We start from the raw sequence: 807 nt of genomic DNA on the forward strand, positions 1-807 counted from the left end.
CCCAATGACTTCCAGTGGTACTGATCTGTTTGCGCATCTGAAAATGTTCTCATGTAACAAACACACAGGATGAAAGAACAGGTCCTTGGTGTTGAATCTATACTCAGGACTTGTGAAAAATGATGGAATACATGTTTTGGTGAATCCCATGCACGGGTTAGTTCATCTCATAAGTCCAACGGGAACTTAACTATCTGAGTACTGCCATTAAAATAACTTAAACTGAAACCATTGTCAGTCAGAGTAGAGGTCCAACCTGGAACTGTGGGTCCGTGTCTGTCTCTCCGATGTGTGACAGCAGTTCTCCACTGGCCTGACCAACGTTCCCGGCAGCTTGCAGCAGGTTCTGACGTGGCTGCACACCGAAACAAAAACACAAGCTTTGACACAAATGAAGACAGAGCTCAGACTTGTCTCTGTAGGATTTTTGCACCGACCTCTGTGTTTGCTGGTTGAGCCGTCTTCAGCATGTCAGACACAGCACAGGCCAGGTTCTTAGCTGCGCCGAGCAGCTGTTGCCCATTTGCTCCTTCATCCTCCATGAGAGCGGCCAGCAGTTTGACTCCCTTTGACATCTCCGTCAGATTGGAGGAGATGGTGGTCACGGCGCAGCCCACTGCGGTGTAGTCAGTCTCTGCCGGGTCACCTGACGCATAAGACATTAAAGTATAAAACCTCTGGAACTTCTTATTTCTAAAAAAAACTCGAACCAGAACTTGATGTTAATACGGTTCTTCTACATGTCTACATAAATGTTAGCAATACATTTCGACCAAAAAATTGCCTTTACCTTTAAATGGTAATGAG

General features: G+C 45.8%; 1 protein-coding gene across 1 annotated transcript; it reads right to left on the reverse strand.

Moving 5' to 3' along the window:
• Positions 1-6: 6 nt before the first annotated feature.
• On the reverse strand, positions 7-681 carry LOC103399381 (talin-1-like). The gene is made up of 2 exons (XM_008338077.3): positions 438-681; positions 7-355 (listed from the first exon to the last, which is right to left on the reverse strand). Exons 1-2 carry the CDS (start codon positions 660-662, stop codon positions 239-241), a joined length of 342 nt encoding a protein of 113 aa, XP_008336299.2. The 5' UTR covers positions 663-681; the 3' UTR covers positions 7-238.
• Positions 682-807: the final 126 nt, after the last annotated feature.

The sequence above is a fragment of the Cynoglossus semilaevis genome, unplaced genomic scaffold (genome assembly GCF_000523025.1).
Source record: "Cynoglossus semilaevis isolate Cse_v1.0 unplaced genomic scaffold, Cse_v1.0 C19044230, whole genome shotgun sequence".
In the NCBI taxonomy this organism is placed as follows: Eukaryota; Metazoa; Chordata; class Actinopteri; order Pleuronectiformes; family Cynoglossidae; genus Cynoglossus; species Cynoglossus semilaevis.